This window comes from Podarcis gaigeae (assembly GCF_964106915.1).
Source record: "Podarcis gaigeae genome assembly, chromosome: 11".
Lineage (NCBI taxonomy): Eukaryota > Metazoa > Chordata > Lepidosauria > Squamata > Lacertidae > Podarcis > Podarcis gaigeae.
In genome coordinates, this window is record NC_139687.1 from 22,601,618 (window position 1) to 22,620,667 (window position 19,050).

The 19,050-nt window shown below is 40.7% G+C and overlaps 1 protein-coding gene across 2 annotated transcripts in view; it reads right to left on the reverse strand.

The window, feature by feature from the left end:
- CAMK4 (calcium/calmodulin dependent protein kinase IV) overlaps positions 1-19,050 on the reverse strand; it is an 87,617-nt gene that overhangs the window by 14,849 nt on the left and 53,718 nt on the right. For both annotated transcript variants that reach the window (XM_083702415.1, XM_083702414.1), the window contains 3 exons: positions 17,305-17,377; positions 1,461-1,551; positions 1,104-1,178 (listed from right to left, as the gene is read on the reverse strand). In XM_083702415.1, coding sequence (XP_083558541.1) covers positions 1,104-1,178; positions 1,461-1,551; positions 17,305-17,377 — 239 coding nt within the window. The remainder of the gene's footprint in view (positions 1-1,103; positions 1,179-1,460; positions 1,552-17,304; positions 17,378-19,050) is intronic.

The window sequence follows — 19,050 nt, forward strand, 5'->3', positions numbered from 1 at the left end:
CTTATTTGAAGGGACAGTCCCTTATTCCAGCGCATTGTGCCGCTGCTGTCCCTTATTGATGGATGTCCCTTAAATGATGTCCCTTAAATTTCAAAGGAAGCAGCTCCTCTCCCTCCCTCCCTCCCCAGCCAGGAAGGAGGGAGGCTCCAACTGTGTTGCTTGGCTGTGTTGCTCACCCAATAAGAAGTCTAAGAAAGACTGGGGGGGGTGGAGCTTGCATGCCTTGTGTGTGGCTAGTTAATGCAAGCTGAGGGGTTTTTTGAATGCTGGACGCCATTTTGTTGCACGTGCTGCTGCAAATTTTGCAGTGCAAAGCCAGGCTGGGGAGCCATCTTAAGTTGAGGCTGCATAGGCCTTGTGGTGCATGTGATTCAGATTCTATTCAGTTGAACCTCTGGTTACAAAGTTGGCTGGACAGTGTTCTCGAAGCTACCAGCATGAGTTTGACCAGACTGCAGGAGGACAGGAAGACTGGAGTGCCTGGAACAGGTGAGGCTGCAGGTCCCTTATTTTGGCTGCTGGTCCCTTATTTTCAAGGGTGCTGGTCCCTTATTTTCAAATCTGTAAGTTGACAGCTATGTGCCTGACTTGGCTGCCTCACCCTGCCTGATAGTAAGGCCACAGCTTCCAGTGGCCTTCATTTGGGACTTTAGGAATGCTCACCTAATATTACCTCAAACAGAAATACTATTAATTTTCCTAAAATGCCTTGTCCTTTGTACTTAACGCACCTTCTACACTTTACCATTTGTGCATTTAACACCCTTAAATGTGTCTTTAACACTGTTCATTCCATGTTAGTAATATTAATTTTGTGATTTATGTTGACAGAAGTCGTGATAAAGAAAATGCAGTAAAGAATAGTAATATTCTTGTTCCTCAGTCATAATGTGTATCAGTCATAAATGACGCCCCAAATGGAGGGAAATATCCAAAACCCTTTACAGAGCCCCCTATCAACTGTGCCTTTTTAAAGTGATGCTACAAGTTATTTAATGGGTCTAATCTGACTAAAACTTAGGTGACTACTACCCTAAGCATTTAAGGCAACTGAATACAAATAAATAGATACCTAACATACTGTAAGAAATAAAGGAACATACCACAGTACCCTGGAGTCCCACAGACTGTTTTCATGGTCACTTGATCTGCAACAATCTTGGAAAGTCCAAAATCAGCTGTTACATATAAACCAGAAAGGATTCATTATTTGTTATTATTATTATTTTATATTTCTTGCGCGATACCATGGAATGAAATGAACATAATATTTCGTCATTTGGAAATGTTATACTAATCAACTAACAATCAAACACTAATCAAATTACTCCTCATGTAAGGTACAGGAGTGAAACTTTCTGGTGGGTGAATACATCCAAAACTAAATTCATGGAATGTAAAGTTGTTGCACTAGAACACCAACACGCAAACCAAAACTGGTACAGAAGAACAGTATTTACCTATTTTTAAAGATGCATCTGGAGCTGGCGTTGCATACAGTAGATTTTCTGGTTTCAAATCACGGTGAACAATTCCATTGGCATGTAGATACTTGGAAGGAAAAAGTGGAAACGCACAATTTTAAACTTGCATTTGTGATGAGTATTTCTCCCACACCCTCCATAACACTGTGCATTTAGAGTACTACAATTCCAACAGCAAACAAACCAATTATTTGAAAAAGAAAATTCTATCTCAAGACATTTGAATGCAAATTGTAACCTCAAGAGGAAATGGAAAATAATCACTTTTTATACAGCAAAAATGTATCAGGTGTGGGGTTTTTTAAAGTTCTTTTAGAAATTACAATGGTAAATGGTAGCCATAGTTTTCTGTGTCTGCACAAGATGTAGCTACAGTAGCGGCCACAATTGTGGAAACTTTTTGGGAAAAGTATATTTCCAAGGTTTGATGGCTCATAACATCTGATTGGCTCTCTAAACACTCATGCTCATTGGCTACATTCAAGTAAGGAAAGTTACTCCATATCAACCTAAGCAAGTTGTGCTTCCTTTCTCTGGTTATTTGGCTATAACTTTTGTTAGAATACAGATAATTGAACAAACTTTGTTGCTTTACATTCTTCATTAAATTATCTTTCCATTGATATATAATGTTATGGCAGTGTTTCCAACCGGTGTTCCGCGGCACACTAGTGTGCCGCGAGACTTTGCCTGGTGTGCCGTGGGAGGGAGGCGGGCTCCATGTGCTTAGAGCAACAGGCTGCCGCCCCAAGCCTCGCGCGCCCGACGGGAGCTCCTGCCGGGTGCGCAAGGCTTGCAGACACTCGCCCGAAGCACGGGGCACCCTCCGGAGGGCTCCGCGTGCTTCGGGCAACAGGCTGCCGCCCCAAGCCTCGCGCGCCCAGCGGGAGCTCCTGCCGGGCGCGCAGGGTTGCAGACACTCGCCGGAAGCACGGGGAGCCCTCCGTAGGGCTCCCTGTGCTTCGGGCAACAGGCTGCCGCCCCAAGCGGCATATAGTCAATATAGGCACAGAGTTAATTTTTTAAACATTTTCTAATGGTGGTGTGCCTCGAGATTTTTTTCATGAAACAAGTGTGCCTTTGCCCAAAAAAGGTTGGGAAACACTGTGTTATGGTATTACTCCCCCAAAAAGTGGTGTTATGAGCCATCAAACTTCAGAAATACACATTTCCCAAAAGGTTTTCACAATTTTGGCCACTAGTGTACATTTCTAGCCTTGGTAATGGACTAGATGAGAGCCAACGAACTGAAGCTCAATTCAGATAAGACTGAAGCAGTGTTAGGAGGTAGTTCCCTATACCAGATGGCTGGGAAGTGGCCTGCTCTTGATGGAGTTACATTCCCTCTGAAGGAGCAGGTACATAGATTGTGGGTAGTCCTGCGTCCATTGCTGTTGCTTCAGGCTCAAGTGGCCTTGGTGGCATGGATTGACTTCCATGAATTTCGGCTGGTGACCCAGCTGCACCCCTATCAGAACAGGGGTGGTCTAACTTCTGCTTTCTATGCTCTGGTAACCTCTAGGTTAGATTACTGCAACATGTTATATGTTGGGCTGCCTCTGAGGACGGTTCAGAAACTTTAGCTGATGCAGAATTCAGTGGTCAGGTTACTCACCGGAGCAAGAAGGTTTGATCAAAATAATGTGAAGAAATATCTAGCCTATTCCTGTATTCAGATCTCATGATAAATCATGATTTATCACTATGGGAATGAGATGTAGTGAGTCTTGGGGCCATGTGCTTCACCTTTCTCCAGCGTGGGTGCAAGAAAGGCTTCAGAAACTTTTGCTTCCATTTTTTAATTAACTGCAGCTCATCACTTTGTCGGAACCCAACAAACTGGGGTTAATTTTAACGTGGTTTGTTTGAAACTTCAAAACATGGCTTGTTTCAAATCTTGGATCATTTCAAGAAATGATAGTTAGGATTAACTGTAGTTCAGGGTTTCATAATAATGCTGAACTGTGATTAGTAAAAACAACAACCAGAAATGAAAAATTCCAATCTCCACACCAAAAAAGGAGAGGCGTTGGTGGGGGCAGGGAAGTTTGAAACATGCAAACCTCAGACATGTTGCTGCTTGTTCCTGTGGCTTATTGACATTTGAACAAGCATGATTGCTCTGTGCAAAAATACAATTAGATTTTCTCATTTCAGAAGCTCCTGATGATTTACAAGCATTGTTTATTTAAGCTGCAGTCACAAACCAATTACCTGTTAATAAATTCTAGCAATAACATGGCTGTAATAACTATGTGTTTCATAGGGAGTTTTGCTGTAATGGCTTCATGAACTGCAGCCAAAATGAACACAGTAACATTATAAAAAAAGAACTTTAAGGAGATACAAGAAAGTAGATCAAAATATATTCTATTATAAAAAACAAGATATATTTTAGCGTAATTATTTTATTACTACAAAGGTCAGGCTTGAGGAGATTTATTACATTGATCTTGCTTTCTAACCATTCCTCTGTCATCTGCTATATATTTTGGAAAAGTGACTTGTCAATTTGTCCATCCTTCTGTTCTCTATGGTGTTTCTAAAAGAGCACATTCCCCAATATCAACGATCTCAGACCATTATGATCAGCAGGTGAAGCCTTGGTGGTGACTCATGACAACAACGCCTTTTCAGTGGCAGATACTGACTGTGGAATGCCTTTCTTTCTGACGTGTGTCTATCTTTCTCATTATTGATTTTTCAGGAAGACCTTCAAAACATTCCTGTTTACTTAGGCATTTGATGGCTGAAAGTCACTGTTCTTGGCAAAACTCAGATCGCCAGCTGAGAAAATGTTTTAACTGTTTTTAGAATGAACTGTTTTTATGTTTTAAATTGTGGTGTGTTTGTTTTTAGTGCCTTATTTTACTTATTATTGATGTGCCACCTTGGGCTTATTCAGGAGGACTGAATAAATAATTAAAATCAATCTCCCCCCCTTTTTTTTGAAAATTAAATGAATAAATAAATAATAAGTAAATAATCTGATTGCACTGTTAACACTATAAATCACTGTCTTTACTCCATGACTCTAAAAACATTTAAGCATGGCAGATTTGTCTAATCTAGTACCTTTCCATGGTAGTTAACTGCATTAAATTTTTAAAAAACTAGTTTATTCTGTAATATGAACTTTTAAAAATGTGTGCATACCATACATATGAATGATTGGAATAAAGCAAAATCTTCAGCTGGAAAAGAAATTAATTTACCAGACTTACATCAAGTCCTAAATATATTACTTGGAATTAAGTTGCACACATTTTCAACGTAGGTTACACTGAAGTAATACAATGCAAGTTAAGAATTGCTTCCATTATGAAAATGAGGTCAAAAAAACAGAAGCTACAGGTTTAGTCTCTCTATAATAGATGTAACCTGCTTTGGAAGGGAAGGGGGAAGTGGAATCTAAAATGACACATGAATAAAATGATGTGTTTTCTGCTAGTGAATGCTAGGTGATTTCTGACTGCTTCTGAATGCAAGGGAATAATTCACATCACACCAAGTGTTAGCAAATTTGACAGCCTTATTAAAGTCCTCTGGTTTTTTTGGATGACTAATGCTACAAGGTTAGAATTTTAAGTAGTTGTGAGCCTAGAATACTAACTATAAGAAGATGTTGACTTTTTTGGATGTGGATTTCTGCTGGACCTATGAACATGTCACATGATGTTGATCAAGATAATTTAATAAAACACCTATGCTTATTTATTCAAGGCAAGCGTATGCATGCCATTAATGTTTCTCTCTGTTGAACCTCACAAAGCAGTTCACATTTAAAAGACTTAATAAGCATCAATAAAATGTATATAAAGGGGGGGAAGCATGGTATTCAACTGAGCTTTAATCAAAGTACCATATTTTTCTGTGTATAAGGCACCCCCATGTATAAGACACCTCCTATTTTGGGGGACTCTAAATTAAGAAAACACCCCTCAGCACTACCCATGTATAAGACGAGCCCCAATTTTAAACCTAATTTTTTGGTTAAAAAACCTGTAGTCTTATACACGGAAAAATACGGTAAACTTATTGAAAATAGCAGACCTAACTTAGGCTGTGTACACACTGTACCTTTAAAGCACATTTGAAGCACATTGTTTCACTCAAAAAATTCTGGGTACTGTAGCTCAAACCTCACAGGATCACAACTCCCAGCAACGCTTAACAAACTACAATGCTCATTATTCTTGTGGGAGAGACAAAATGAATGAAGGGGGTTAAGGCTAGATTCAGTTATCTCCACCTGAAAAGAAGTGGGAAGGTGAAATATCTGCCTAAAAGAAGCAGGATGCCATTCTATTTCCACCCCATTTTTAACGTAGCTTCTGTTAATACTGTTTCTTGCTTCTTCTGACCTCTTGCTTAGTCTCTGCATTTGGATGTGAGGGTGATCTGACTGCGACATCTGCCACCCCACTGATTGCCAGGGTTGATTCAACTGATCTGGCTGGCTAGGCGGGTTTCCCCTCCCTCTCTCACCGGTTCATGTGCGTCCCTCCCGAAGCTGCGCGCTTGGTGGAAGAGGATGACCATCCCGGATAGAAGGAGTGTACCATTCTTCGGTCAAATCTCTGCATTTACTTGAACTAGCCCTGCCCCTAATTTCCACCCTGTCTTGCTTTTCCTGTTGTCTGATCTTTTCTCTCTCTTGCTTTCATTTTAACCTACAACATAACACTCTTCTTGACTCTGCCCCTTTCCCCTCCACTAAAACCCATTGCTCCCACCATTCATCTCTTTTATCTATAATCTCTATCTTCTGTCACTAAGGTGCACCTGAGTTTCCATTGGGCAAATGAACTTTCTTCACGAAACATGACTGATGTACCCAAAGGAAATTAATGACTTGCTGAGCACTTCACCACACAAAGCTTTTCCTTTTCACTACTGCAAAGAGCTACTTTTATAAATCTGTAGAGAGTCCTCTCTGCTTTTGACAGGTGCATCTTCTCTGATTTCTTGATGCATCATGATGGTTGAACTGCAAATGCTTCTTAAGAATGAAAAGTATCATATTTCCATTTCTTGCAGTTTTTCCAGAGGTACTGTCAGGGCAGAATGCTTGGGACTTCATGGCCCTTTAATTCCCTTGTCACTAGCTTAATGTAATCAACTAGGAAAGCAAACATCCCATTTTCCACTTACAAATCACTGCAATACTAATCTGGCAGGGTTGATGGAAATCTCAGTTTTGCTTCACTTCTCTCATGTTAGTGAAAGATTTCTTAGAAGGTACAATTTTTTTAAAAAAAAATCTTTATCAATTCACCAATGTCGTTATGCAGCTTTCAAACACTCCATTTTATAGTGCAGTGAGTTAATTAAATTAGAGGATCCAAAATAAGGATGAAGAAGGCAGACATTATAAAGCATGGCGAAACTGCTGCATTCTGACTTTGTTTCCAGGGCAGTCAGAATGGCTGTCTTCATTCTAATATAGCATTGGTTATTTGATTTCATGATAGGATTCCATTCATCAAACCATACTTTTGAATTACAGATATATTCCCCTAAGGTAGGAGGCAGATTTGAAATATACATTAGGACAGCATTATTTAATCATTGTAATCACAATTAGAGTGCAGGTTACCTAGAAGCAGAAGCTAGCCTTTGGGAAGTTAACGGGGCTAAGGCTAAAATGATATTTTAATTCTGAGATGCCTATTTTCAAGGAAGAATCTTGCAAGAATATTTGAAAAGCAGCAGATTGTGGACTGCTAATTGTGGGAAATGAATCCACTAATAAATTATGTAAGGAGTACACCTTGTATCCACGGGGAATATGCCTCTGGATGAAAACACGGCTGTTAAAAGTAGCTCTCGTTTTTCAAAACAGAACCTACTATGACTGCGTCATTTCAAAAACAGCAGCTAGAAATCTAATTACTCTGTACTGTTAGACACACAATACACACACACTTGTCCTGCTGAGCAGCACAGCATGGCAGCTTGCTGAAAACCAAGGATTATATTCAAGTAAGTTTTACTTGGAGTAGACCCATTGAGATTAGTAAACACAGCAAAGTTAGGCCCATAATTTCAGTGGGTAAAACTTACTTGAATACCACCCTAAATGAAGGGAGAATATGCAGTATATTCTTATGGATTTGTGGGTGCTAGATATTTGTAAATTCCTGCAAGCAGTAAGTGATAGAATTTAATCAAGGTTCAGTGTGTTAAAACTCTGGGTGTCAGACCTGTGTGTATTAGGCTGTGGGCTGGACATGTCTAATCCTATAATTAAGCCAAGTGTTAAAAGCTAATTAAGCTAGGCTAAGCTTCTTGTGTTGAAGTGATAGCCTAGGGATGGGCTATTAACAACAAATGATCAAGGGACTCTGTCTGAGACAGCAAATGGATGGGCCTCCTCTGTCCTGCAACAAATAAAGCCAAAGCTTAGAGAGGTTAGAAGGTGTTATGTGACTGGGTAACACAAAGCAGCAAGCAGAGCTGTGGGATCTCTCGATGGATCCTAGGCTACACCTATGGAGGAAGCACTCTTGGAGTGCTAATGCTATGAACCCCTCCATCGTATGTTCAGGCAGTATATATGTGTACATAAGCCATATATCATAAAGACACCACTGTCTCTGCTATGCCTCATTTCCAAAAGGAAACAGCGACCCTGGGCAAGTGTGCCTGGAACTCCTGGAATCTCATATCACAGTGGCAACAATATATTGAGAGAGGTGCATGCAACATGGATAAAATATAACACACATGCATCCCAATGGAGTTTTACAATAAATAACTAGTTGTCAAAGTCAAGTATTGGGTTTCAGTTACATTTTTTAACAGTTTGTTTAGAGCTGTCATACATCCGGATTTTCCCAGATAACTGGGATTTCAAAGGCAGAATTGATATCCATGGGGAATTTCTGAAAGGCAGCGCTTCATCCTGGATCTCAGGCAAGTTGAGTGAGAAATTGTGGGTTGATTGGCATTTTTGCCAATCAACAACAGCAACAAAACTTTGGTTAGTCTAAAAAAAAAATCTGAAAAACTTGGGGGTTTTCCTTTAAAAAACTCAAAAGCTTTGGTGGTTTCCTTAAAAAAAAAAAAAAAAAGCTCAACAGGACATGAGTGCAAGCTCCTGGTTTTTACTTTTTGAAATATGGCAACCCTAAGTTTGTTTATTTAACATATTTGATGAGCTACTGTAGGTCTTGTCCTATGAAACTGCAAGAGGTAGTTGAATCAATGGTGGGAATAAAGAGCTGGATTCAGGGAACATCAAAATAAGCAAGTAACGAGTCAGGGAGTAAATGCACCATCAGGGTATGGCTTTTAGCATAAGGTATGTATTTATATTTTGGAATTTGTATTCTAGACCACTGCAACTTTCTCCTAGTGGGCTTTTACAGTATATCTGCTGTATCTCTGCTCTGCTGTTGAATCAGAACATTACGGCTACAGTCAGCTGCCCTCTTCACCCCTGTTTACAAATTTCACCTCTATATATTCCAACGCTTGTGATACAAGTCACTTTCTCATGGCAAAATATCCAGGCCTGGACATGTAAAATTAGTGTTAGTGCTGTCTTACATGGACTGCTGCACAGTTGCACTCCTCATTTGTCATTCATTTCATGCACAGAAGCAAGTGAGAGGATGAGCTTCGCTGGGAATTTAAAATGATCGTAGGCAAATAGTCCTGAAACCTAATCTGACAGGACTGGGTTGTCCAAACAGCTTTCATTCTGCTTCTTCTTCTGCAGGAGTCGAGAATCCTTTAAGATTAGTGTCCCACTTGTAAACAATGAAAGCTTCGTACATTTTGGTCTGTATGTTAGCAATAGCTGTGAGAAGAGGTGAAGGTAGTTTGACAGACCCTCCATTGCCCTGGATGTATTTTCTACTCTAAAAACAAAGTTTCCTTATTTCAGATCAGATTATTTCCTTCCCTAGCCTGGGATGGGGAATCCTTTCGGCTCCATAAACAAGATTCTTATCAGGACCAGCCTTGTGGCCACGTTTGGCAGGTGCGCTGGGTGCAGATCTGGGAGGGCAGGCACAAAAATCATGCCTTTCCACTCTGATTTGGAGTGGCTAGGAACTTGCCCACCAGACTGTGCACTCCCTTTTAGACTTTCAAGTCCATGGTATCTCCCAGTATAGCTCCTTGCCAAGGGTGTAAGGGATGGAGGAGAGGGCCAATACAACTCCTTCTCAGGGGCGCAAGGGAGCCTAGGTACACCTCTACACATGCACAAAAATACATTGATGCATTTTCCTCTACCCTGTTGCATTCGTATTTTTGCAGATTAATATACAAAGCTGGAGAGCAAATGAACTTGTTATAGAAAGGAATAAGGCACCAATATTTCTCTGAAATTGCCAGTGGCTTCTTGCTCTTTATGAGAATGGCAGGCTTTAATTTAGCTTGTACACAATGGCTCCAAATTACCAAAAGTACTAGTACAAAAGAAAATGGCCGAAAGAAAGGGAAAGAGTAATTTAAAATATATGACCATTAATAAAACATTGTATCTGAGTTGAATAACTCATAAATATAAAGCAGCTTTTTTGGAATACCAAGTCAAGTGCACTGAACTCAAAGGGTTTCAGAACTGCAGTCTTTGCTTTCACAGATGAAAGGCTTCCTGAGGATATGACAGTATCTGCAGTGTTACAAAGGATGTTCATTTAAAATCGATTTGATGCTGGCTCATATCTAAAGGCAGACCACAACAGAGCTGGCACAATGCTATCTGCAGCAGGATGTAGAGTCAACAGAACTTGAGATTTAACCTTGCATGTCTATAGTTAGAGCACAAAGTCCTAGCTTATTCGAGAATGCTGGCTAAATCAGCATTACTGAATTTTCAGGTGCACAGAGGTACCCTTTTTGGTATATTTGTATGTTGGCAAGGTTCATTTTCATTACTGTGTAGGTGTGCTTAATTTTCAAGTGGACCCACAGAAAATACCCGTATAATTTCCTCAAAACAGAAATGGTTCTAATGCTGTTAACAATTCCACATGTTTTGTGTATTTTAGTGCCTATCAATTGTTGTCAAATTCAGCCAGGAAATTCTCAGCTGGGCAGAGCAGCAATGACATTACTACTAACTGTTCCCGCTGACTAGAGCTCAAGTAATCCCTGGGCACCACAGAGAGCTCTATAAGCTGAAACATCAAGGATGACAACTAAAGTGCAGGTAGAGAAATAATTGGGCAAAAATAACTAAGCAGGTCTAGATTCCGCTTTTGAACATACTGAGCAGTCATGGTGGTGCGATCAATGAAATGATTATGGTTCTTCACTGTTGCATCAATGAAATGTTGGTCATTGGAGCTTTTCTGGGTAATTCTGAGTCTTAGGATATCTGGGGACAATGGAACTAGTACATAGCCATCATGGTCAATGGCTACTAATGCTGGCTTTGTACTGCCTCTGAATACTACGGGCGAGTCCTTTAAAAGAGGCCCTGTGGTTACATACACATGTTCCATGGGGCCTCTTTTAAAAGACTCACCCTGTATTTGCTGGGGATTGCAGCTGGGAGAGTACTATTGCACCCACGTCCAACAGGGCTCTTCTTAGGTTCTTATGGACTACTCAGCTGAGCGATTACTCAGTGATCTGTTGTGACATGTTAACAAAACACTTTGTGAATAAAATTTATTGCATCCTGCTTTGAACGGCCTGCTGGTTGCAGATCAGTTTAGTGAAGTGTCAGGCCTCGTATTAGCACAATTGCTTTAATATGTTTTGTTTGCCATGGACACATTCCAGAAGGTATCAGGTTGATGACCTACACACTCTAAAACTTTGTCCATCATGTCTAATTATAGCTTGCCAGAAGAGAATGACCAGCTCTGGTAATAGGCCTCTCTGTGAAGACCCTTGGCTACTCAGTTCTTCCCAACTTCCTGATTCTCCAGCGTCTTTTGTAGCACCCAGTTCCTCCAACCTTAGGTCTTGAGTTCTGCTTTTCCTCTGTGCCACACTGATCTTCCAAATTCCTTAAACACAGTTGCAAAGTTTTGCAACTGACCTTTGTTTTACAGATGGGAAAAATAAATGGATTTTTGGAAGTTGCAATGAAATAAAGTTTCATATTCGACAGTAAGTTGGTTGTCATTCAACTGTATTTCATGTCTGACAGTGTTTGATAGACAACATGCAATGATAATTAGTAGTTGACGGCTTCATGAGATTTCGCATGTTTTGATTTTGACAGGTTTCAGTCAGGAAAATCTGTTAAGGCTAAAAGCATTTTGATTCAAATTGCTGAGGTAAGTGTTTCACATTCAAAAATGAATCTGGATTCTCCATTCAAAATCTGGATAGATATATTGGAAGGTTCATTTTTTTAAATCCTAAAATTAATTTTAATGTTTGGTTCGGACCTAATTTTAACAGTTGATATATTTGAGGAGCTGCCTTTATTTGAGCTGGACTTAGGGTCTACAATCCAGTACTGTTTTCCTTAACTGGCAGTATCCTTTAAAGGGCTGAGCTACTTCAGCTGGAGAAACTAGAGACCTTATACATGTGCACTACCACAAAAATTTGCCTCCTCCCTGCTCTAGTGTATAGTTAGCACAAAAAACTATTTGTCTATTTCATTATTATTATTATTATTATTATTATTATTATTATTATTATTATTATTATAGCAAGCTAAGATGTGTGTGTTTAAAGTATTCATACGATATAGGTGACCCAACTCTATGATTCTATTACAGTTCAGGAAAAACAAATTAAGACTACATACTTTGCAATGTTTATGTGCTAATCGTCCATACTAATATTTATGTCCATACTTCGTTATAGAATAGAAGCAAAGGCAAAACAAATCAAAATTGACTCCTGACAATACATTAATGAAAAGAGCACTCAATATTTCATGAAACAAACACTGCCAAAAGTTCAATTTCTGAATGGACACTGAATAATTGCCCAATTTTTCTCATGAATTTAAAACCACTGGAAGAAGGCAGAGTTCTAGGAACCCTATTTCGGTTCCGCAAGTTGATGAATGTGAGTTCTCCTTTCATAGTTTACTTCATTTATCAGTTTTTGAAAGGGGTTCTTAATAGACACAAAAAACAGAAAAATAAAAGCCCTACTACTATTATTTACCGGTAAACATTGTCCTAAAGGTAAACTTTTGAGTAATGTTTTTATGGGGGATGGCATGTACTGTTTTCCTATACATTTGTTAAAGGACATGAAATAATCAACCACTTATAAAAAGTGGTTAGAAGAAGAAAGCGTGGTTCATTTAATATAGATAGGCTTTGTTTAAAAAGGTAAAGGGACCCCTGACCATTAGGTCCACTTGTGACCAATTCTGGGGTTGCAGCGCTCATCTCGCTTTATTGGCCGAGGGAGCCGGTGTACAGCTTCCAGATCATGTGGCCAGCATGACTAAGCCACTTCTGGCAAACCAGAGCAGCACACGGAAACGCTGTTTACTTTCCCGCCAGAGCGGTACCTATTTATCTACTTGCACTTTGACATGCCTTCGAACTGCTAGGTTGGCAGGAGCAGGGACCGAGCAACGGGAGCTCACCCCATCACGGGGATTCGAACTGCCGACCTTCTGATCTGCAAATCCTAGGCTCTGTGGTTTAGCCCACAGCACTTTGTTTATTTCCACATAAAAGCTCAATGCACATAACACAGCATTGTGACTGGGGCTTATTTTACCCTAAAATATCTCATTATATGAATTGTTATATGACTCCCAGGGTCAATCATCATCCTGGATCATATCTACTGTAGAAAATTATGTCCCACAAATTATTTTAACTAGGGTTCAGGGAGGGTGACATGCTAATCCATTCCTGCCAGCTGTGCGATACATCTAGAAAAGTTCACTGTGTGGAATTACCTGCCAAGGAGACTCCTGGATATTCTATAACCTGGTTGTTCAACTTGGGAGTCAGGTGCACTAGCAGAAAATGAGGCAAAGGGAAGTGGCAGAACATGGGGATGAGAATAATTCTTTCGGACATAAAATACATGCACATAAGCATGATGAGCTACAGGGAACTGGGGTATGCAGCCAAACTTCACCTCCTGCCTGTCAGCTGTCACCCACCCATTGGAGGAAAGTCAGCTGATTGACAGTGGGCGTGGTTTTTTTTGGGGGTGTGTGCCCTCAAGGGCTAAACTGAGACTCCTGGTGGGCCAGGACTGGCCCGTGGGATGTTGGTTCCCAATCGCCTAAGCCACAGTGGGGTCTCTGGGGTCCAAGAACCCTAAGTCAGGTCTTTCAGAGCCTGCACTCCTGATGAACCAATCACCTCCACATGGACACATAGGCTGATCTACCAATGTATGTGGTAACACATCTTGAGGGAACTTCTAGGCTCCAAGCCATGTCTGCCCTGGTAGAACAAAAACCTTAAATCCTCTCTTTGTTGGAGCCACTTGCTCACTTATAGCACTCCCAGGGGCTGCAACTACCAGCATGCCTTGTTCCACCATACTGCATTGGTTCCTTGGTTTAAGGTCAGACAAAAACACCCAGCAAACCTCATCTTGAGTGAGAATTTGAACTTCTGCCTCCTCAGTCTTAGTCTTGCATCCTAGCTTTTCCTTGTACTGTGACATTTATTCTAACAAAATACAAATTAACTTTTTCTTACATGGCTACAAACACGAAGTAAAGTCAGTCAGTCAGAAGCCATCAAGTATCAGTTCAGTAGTCCTGTGTGAGTCATCGTATTTAAACTAGCATATCATGAACAGGATTCTAATGAACTTCATTGAAAGAGCAACAGAAGATCAATTAGTTCTGAAATTCCTCAGTTCTTACAGAATGGAACAGAATATTCTGGCACTTCATGACCTGACATTTGTAGTATAAACAGCCATATAACCAAGGCAATGGAATTAAAATGAGACACAATGCCTCACTTTTTTCCTCTTTAGTTAAATGAAACATAATCTCTGGCGAATTCCCCCACACTCCACACACACACACATTTTGGGGCAATTTGTTTCAAAGTCTTCCTGTAACAGCCTCTTATCCCTCTGGACATTTTTAATTTCATGTGTTTCCAAGTTAATGCTTTTAAAATAGAATTGTACATGCCGAGGCACATGGATAATAAGACTTGAATTCACTGCACAATAAAGGCAAAGGGAGTAGTGGTGGAATATTCCTGAGGTGCAAACCACTGTGGTGATTAAAATAGTTTCTTTAACTTGCAAGGATTGCTCATTCACTTTAGCATCCTGCATGCAGCCAATGTATGTCCAGAGATGATGCTGACATGACAATGAATGGGGAAGCATGTCATGACCCTTTATACAGAAACAGACTTGGAAAAACTCTTATAGATGAGGAGAAGCTTGAAGAAGCCATGCTGGTGGGAGTGAACACACAGAAGGAACTCATGACAAACTCTTCTTGTTACTGGATAGCACTCCCTGCTTATTCCTCCACCAAAGAGGAGAAATAATAATAATATATTTATACCCTGCCCATCTGGCTGGGTTTCCCCAGCCACTCTGGGTGGCTTCCAACAAAAGATTAAAAATAAATTAAAACATCATTCATTAAAAACTTCCCTAAACAGGGCTGCCTTCAGATGTCTTCTAAAAGTCAGATAGGTGTTTATTCCTTTGACATCTGATGAGAGGGCATTCCACAGGGCGGGCACCACCACCGAGAAGGCCCTCTGCCTGATCCCCTGTAATTTCGCTTCTTGCAGTGAGGGAACCACCAGCAGGCCCTCGGCGTGGGACCTCAATGTCTGGGCAGAACGAAGGGGATGTAGATGCTCCTTCAGGTATCAATAAAGGACATCTCACCCCCTATTTATGAATTCCCAGGTGTTTCTTCTGGCGTCCTCAGGTGCATCCTCTACAGCCCCCATTCAATCCCAAGGCCAGCTCTTCACACCTCTTGCCACTACAGTGTGTGGTCTGGGCTGATGTTGCTTTGATGGCGAGGTGACCATTTAAAGAGAGCTTGGCTTGAGCCATGGCTCCCTTTAGCAGTATTTCAGAGCACAGTAGCCCCCAATAATCTCTGAGCTGGAGAAACAATTAAAGCTCTTTTCAGATTTAGCCCTGCACTGTGCTCTCCTGTCCTCTGCCCAAGAACATCATGCCTCACCTATAATTCTGACCACTGAACTGGTGTTTACTCAGATCCTGCTTTCTACTGCAGACGCCTCATTGTGACTCCTTCCTAGGTGAGATTAAACTGAAGGTACTCTCCACTGCAGCAGCAGCTCCTCCATGGGCACTTTAAAATGTCATGCTTTTGTTGAAAGTTGTAGTTTACAGCCACAGAAGAAATCTGGTTGTTTCCTGCATCTTTCCTTTGTGTTTGATTATGTGACTCATTCAACTGGGTGGCAGCAGCCTTCATCCACTTTCTGACTGAGTTTAAGATTTGTACACACACCAATCTACTCTACAAATATCTGAGAAGGCCAACACTGTTTGAAAGATCCCTCCAACTCCAAGCTGAAATCGGTATGGGGATGAAGCAGAGCCTTCCTAGTTATTGCCCCAATCATTTAGAAGATAACATAGAACCTGATACTTATATTACTAGGCAATATGATAGCTGCTAAAAAAAACCCCATTTGCTCAGGGTTTGGAGCAGCAGTAGAGTGCAGTGGACCTGTTTAAATATGATGACTCACACAGGACTACTGAACTGATACTTGATGGTTTCTGACTTCCTTTACTTCATGTTTGTAGCAATGTATGAAAAGTTGGCAAAAGGTTAATTTGTATTTTGTTAGAATAAAAGTCACAGAATAAGGAAAAGCTGCTCACCTGACCTCCTTCCAGCTGTGTTGCTGCTGCATACTGGGAAGGAAAGGGGAAGGGGAGGCAGCAGAGAGGTCAGCGCAGTGCAAACACATTGGAAGTAGTGCCTGTGTTACCCTTTTGTTATTGCTGCATTGCCTGCCCCCCTCCAGAAGCAATGGAGCTAGAGGGAGGTCAGGTGAGCAAAGCAGCCCCAATGTGCTGGTTTAGTTTCCGCAAGGCAATGATCTGCTCCAAGCTTAACCCAACCCTCTGGAGCAGATTTTGAGGGTGCACAGTGGGCTGCAAGAGGGACAGAGGGAGGTGATGTCCTGTTGCACAAGCAGAAGTCTGTTTCACTCATGCACAGAGAGCATTGGATCACAACCCAATGAATGCAAGGTCCTGTCCTGCAGATTGCTTGGATTGTATAATTACTTCTCAAGCCCACACTGGCGATGGCTCAGGTATGAACACAGGCTAAGCTTTCAGTTTGGGATGAAGCAATCTTTAACTGCGTCACCACATGCCCAGCCACTCATCATGAGCAAAATGAATCATGTGGATTTTAAAACATTGTCCAGGGAAGTTGGTGTGCAGAATGCTATCTGGCCTCACATTCTCCATCTGAATACAAAACTCAATGCTGCCCTTGAACATCTGCTGTTATTTTGTTAACTCTCTATACAGTAAGAAACACACACCCCAAACTGCCTAACTATAAAAGCAAAATACTAAAGATGCTTTACCAGAACAAACGGATAGCTATTGGCACACAGAATATTGACACAGAAAGTGTCGCTGTCAAAGCTGCCTCCTCATTCTTGATATAAATGACCAAGAGTGAAAATAAATAGGTTTCACAGAAAGTGAGCTGTCATAACAATCATTCAGGTATGCAGCATGAAAGATGACGCTGTCGCAAGATCACTTTTGCCTCAAAGATGCCGCTGATTTAGACAGGTAAGCAGAAAACCAACCCAAGAACTGTAGGAAAGAGCTGTCACACCTATATGTATACTGATTACATAAATTGCTCCAGGTAAGTAAAAGATTATTCTGCAAGAGTAGTAATGCTTACAGCAACTGCCTCTAGGATTTGTTTGACAGCATCAGCAGCATCTCGTTCACTGTAATATCCTTTTTCCACAATCCTATAAAGAAACAGAAGATTTATTTATTCATAATAAATTTGTATACTGCCCTTAGCATAAACATACAAACCATACAAAACACAGCATAAACATACAAAACACATAATAAAAGCAAGAACAAAAATGAAACACACCCATAACCCCTCCCCACAACACATTTAAAATGACAAAGATTGCAAATCAGCCCAAGGCCTGGCTGAAGAGGAATGTTTTCACTTGGCACGAAATTTCACTTCAGACTCAACAGTTACAAGGAAAGCACAGTCCTAGGTAAATGTGCTATTAAAAATTAATCACACAGTAATCAGAGCAGACACATCTTATAGTCTAGGAAGTCTCCTGCAGAATAAAAAAAAAAAAGCCACTTGCTCATGGCTAAAAATAGATTTACCAAGCATACAGCCGCTCTGATTCTCAGCTAATAACAAAAAGATTGTTTTTCAAGACATCAGCTTAGGTGCTATGGGAATGAAATGAATTTGTGCTAATAAATGCAGTATCCTTAAAAGGCTACCGTAAAAAAAAAAAAAAAAATGTTCATACTTATGAACTCCAGAATTAAAGGGCAGATACACAAACTCCATACTCTTAGTCAGGAATAAGCCCTTCTGAGTCCAATGCTATTTATTTCTGACAGTGTAAAGGACTAATGTCAGGGCTTGCAAGCTTAACCAAGCCATAATTAAATAAAAGTGATATATAGGAAAAGGCAGGAATAGGTAAGGCCATAATATGCCTTCTATTTTGTGTAGATATATACACTAGTTTCATTCATTCTGTGATACAGCTTTCAGGTCTAAGTGCTGTTCCATAGTGCCTTACTTTTACAGAATGGGAATCTCAGTGTTGCCATTGATAACTACTGAAAAGCTGGGCCACACAGTTGGCTTCCCAAACAAGGAAACCATGAACCAGGCTCTATGGATATAGCTGAAGTTATTCCCATGGTTGTGTTGGCTGGACATGCATATGGCTGAGAGATTGGCCATACTCCTGGCATGTAGGTAGTAACAGTGATTTTATGATTTAGCCTTAAGTAAACCATCTAGCCTTAGGGCAGGTGAGGCAACTGCATCCTAAGGCTAACAAAGCACCAGGGTTTCCTAGAGGTTGTACAGGGTGCTACTTGCATTCATAACTTTTTAGGAGCTTGATTGCACTGCAACTGCTAAAAGCTGCAGCATAGGACCAATATTCACATTGTCATAGCTCCATTGCACAGAAGATCATTTTAGAGCAGGGATAGGCAACCTAAGGCCCAGGGGCCGGATGCGGCCCAATCGCCTTCTCAATCCGCCCCGCAAACAGTCGGGGAATCAGTGTGTTTTTACATGAGTAGAATGTGTGCTTTTATTTAAAATGCATCTCTGGGTTATTTGTGGGACATAGGAATTCGTTCATTATTATTTTTCAAAATATAATCCGGCCCACCAAATGGTCTGAGGGACGGTGGACCGGCCCACAGCTGAAAAAGGTTGCTGACCCCTGTTTTAGAGGAATAATCCTCATACCTTTTACTCTGTGGCAGTTGCAGTGAAATCAATGGATCTACTCCAGAATAAATGATTTGAAGACTGCAGAAATAATCTGTTGTCTCCTGTACAGAAGCAGCATTTTGTTTTCAGGCTGTTCACTGACTGAAGGCTCCATGAACTAAAATGTGATCACAGCAC